General features: G+C 34.2%; 1 protein-coding gene across 1 annotated transcript; it reads right to left on the bottom strand.

Annotated features, from left to right (window-relative positions):
* Window positions 1-892: 892 nt before the first annotated feature.
* LOC121770686 (heavy metal-associated isoprenylated plant protein 30-like) lies at window positions 893-2,487 on the bottom strand. The gene is made up of 3 exons (XM_042167453.1): window positions 2,177-2,487; window positions 1,471-1,546; window positions 893-1,387 (listed from the first exon to the last, which is right to left on the bottom strand). Exons 1-3 carry the CDS (start codon window positions 2,339-2,341, stop codon window positions 1,065-1,067), a joined length of 564 nt encoding a protein of 187 aa, XP_042023387.1. The 5' UTR covers window positions 2,342-2,487; the 3' UTR covers window positions 893-1,064.
* Between the last annotated feature and the right edge of the window lie 231 nt (window positions 2,488-2,718).

The following is a 2,718-nucleotide window of genomic DNA, read 5'->3' as shown; positions in this document are numbered from 1 at the left end:
TAATTTTGAATATGGTTTTTATTTTCGCCTACCAACAAAATATAAATTTAGGAATTGTTAAAAGTAAACTTTTAATATTGTGACAGTGTAGAATACTTGCATTGAACGTATAAAATAATAATATTGAAAATAATAAATTCTTGTTCACTTTGGAATTCATACTCAGATTTGCATTCCATCCAATAAGAGACTCACATCTATTATAGATATTCACAACATTACACTTTTAACCGTCAAAATAATTACTTGGTCATTTTAAATGGGATCACTGGCGAAGTAATATGGGCCAGGGTGATGATGATTGTACCCCAAATTTATTTATTTATTTTTTAGCATAAACTGAAGGATCAAATTCATGGTGGACATTCTACTTTTCGTGGGCCGGTTCGTTGTAATAATGATGATTGGGCCCATATATAGAGTCCAATAAAGTCCAAATTCATAACTTGATTAAGCTGATGTTACTTTGTAAGATCATTTACCCTATGTTCACATAGTGGAATTTAGATTCACGAAACAAAAGTTCAAAGCCTAGCCACGTTAAATGGGCTTAAGCAACCCGTTCAATTTCTTTTTATTTGGCCCAAATTATTTATGAAACCAAGTTCTCAGAGGCATTCAAATAAGCTTTGCGGTGAGACTATATCTTTAATGATTCACTTAAGAATTCATTTTTTGAGATTATTATTTTGTAAAATGCAAAAACACAAACTCCCATTGACGCACACTCACGTAGGCACATATTACAATGAAATACTAAGTCATTTAGTTAACAGTTTTCTCTTTGATCAAGTCAATAAGTTGAGGTTCGAGTTACATAGTATGTGCGAATATAGGTGATCTGTATGAACTCACCCATATAATTTTAAGAAAAACATTAACTATACGTATGTAATATGAATCACCTATATAATTTTAAGAAAAACATTAACTATACGTATGTAATATATACAAACCTTTTTTTCTTAAAATTGAGGAAAAGAACAATGTAGATTGAATCTGAAATCTCTTCAATTTACACAAAGAGATTTACAGATTACATATTCATAAATTAAACAATAACATTACATAATATGACATGCATTAACATTGTCATCATTGAAGAAGTTGCTAACTTTGTCGTCGCCACGGTGGGTGACGGGCAACGAGCCATGGCGGTCGGGCATGTTATAACCATGGCGCCAATAGTTATAACTCTCCTTGTACTCGACGGTGGTGTCCTTGAAATAGTGGTTGGCCGTCGTGAAGTAGAGCGGGGGGTTAGGGTACGGCCAAAACTCCGCCCTCTTTCCCGCCCTCCGCACCGCCTTCAGCACCTTATTCCGGTCCACGTATCCCATAACCGTCACCTTCTCCATCTCCAATTCCACCTCTACCGAGTCCACACCTGCTCAATCGCACCGATTTTTATTACTATAATTAATTTCAAAATAATACTCCCTTCGTCTCATTAATCGTAATAATATTTACCTCGGAGTTTGTGAATGGCCTCTTTGACAACTCTCTCGCATCCAGTGCAACACATCCTGACTTTGAGCTCCACTGTCTGTAAAGTGGCTTATTAATTCATAAACTAAAATGTGCATTTTTTAAGAGATTCTGTTTCCACTACTGTTTACATTAATCAAACGCATATCCATCCGTTCATTCACCTTTCTTCTTATTCCACTTCCAATTGTTCCTTTTGTTATTCAAACATATTATCACACATTAAAGTGGCTTTAATTAATTAAGTTTATCATAAACTCAGCCATGTCTCCATTTAATCATATTTTAAAAATCAAATAATGCGCGTCCGAAGAACCGGAAAGCAAAACAACCAAAGGGTTGCAAACAAATTAAGCTACTATTAATTAACATCTTTAAATCCTAAATAAATCAAACTCAAACGATGATGCCATAATTACAGATCATTAAACAAAGATGATCAAATTCTTCTATATTGATCGAGTTCAAAAAACGCTTCTCTTTCATTTAATGGATCAGGCGTTCGAGTCATTTAGAGGGGTTATTGTGTAAGTAATTTCAAAAATAAAACACAAACGTAGAAATACATAATATTAGCATAATCATCACCATATAATAAAACTGCATGGCATAATATATTAGTGAACATGAAGAATTTCTATGTATGCATGTGAATTCCTTAACATGAAGATATAGATATGTTATAAACCTGAAGAGAGAGAGGGCGACCCTTCTTAGGCATGGCTTTGAAATGAGTGGAATTTGCAGTGTGATGATGAAGATGATGGTGGTGGTGATGATCTTGATAGTTGACAAAGCAATATGTCAAGGCAGAAAACAAGGAGCCAAATAGCCTCTTTACCAACTTAGCCATTTTTGGAGAGAATATAAAGAGAGAGAGAGAGAGTAAGTTGATGAAGAAAGGATTAGCAGACTAATTATCCAACTTGAACCCAAAATTATTCCTCAAAAAGGCATCTCTTGCTTTCTTCCTTGTCATATATTCCGCACAATGTTGTCTGTTTAGTGCAACTATTCCCTTCCATCCAATTCTTTTATTTCTAAATTTTTTTATGTTAGTGCTGTTTTGAGGGGTCTTGTTTTCGTGGCATGTCGACTAACTCTGCAATATTCTTTTCTCTCATGAAATATCTAATTCCTTCACACCATTAATAATAGTAGTAATAAAGAAAAGATTGATTTTCGTGTATAAAATAAAAATGACCCTTTTGGGAGGGAATGGCATCTGGA

This window comes from Salvia splendens, chromosome 16 (genome assembly GCF_004379255.2).
Source record: "Salvia splendens isolate huo1 chromosome 16, SspV2, whole genome shotgun sequence".
NCBI lineage: Eukaryota > Viridiplantae > Streptophyta > Magnoliopsida > Lamiales > Lamiaceae > Salvia > Salvia splendens.
The sequence above is the reverse complement of the archived record's forward strand: the minus strand, read 5'-3'. Positions and strand labels throughout refer to the sequence as shown.

Coding starts and splice junctions, on each gene's coding strand:
- LOC121770686 (XM_042167453.1), bottom strand. CDS start 2,341: ATGGCTAAGTTGGTAAAGAGGCTATTTGGCTCCTTGTTTTCTGCCTTG. Junction 1,547..2,176: donor GTCGCCCTCTCTCTCTTCAG/GTTTATAACATA, acceptor GCCACTTTACAG/ACAGTGGAGCTCAAAGTCAG. Junction 1,388..1,470: donor GGCCATTCACAAACTCCGAG/GTAAATATTATT, acceptor GCGATTGAGCAG/GTGTGGACTCGGTAGAGGTG.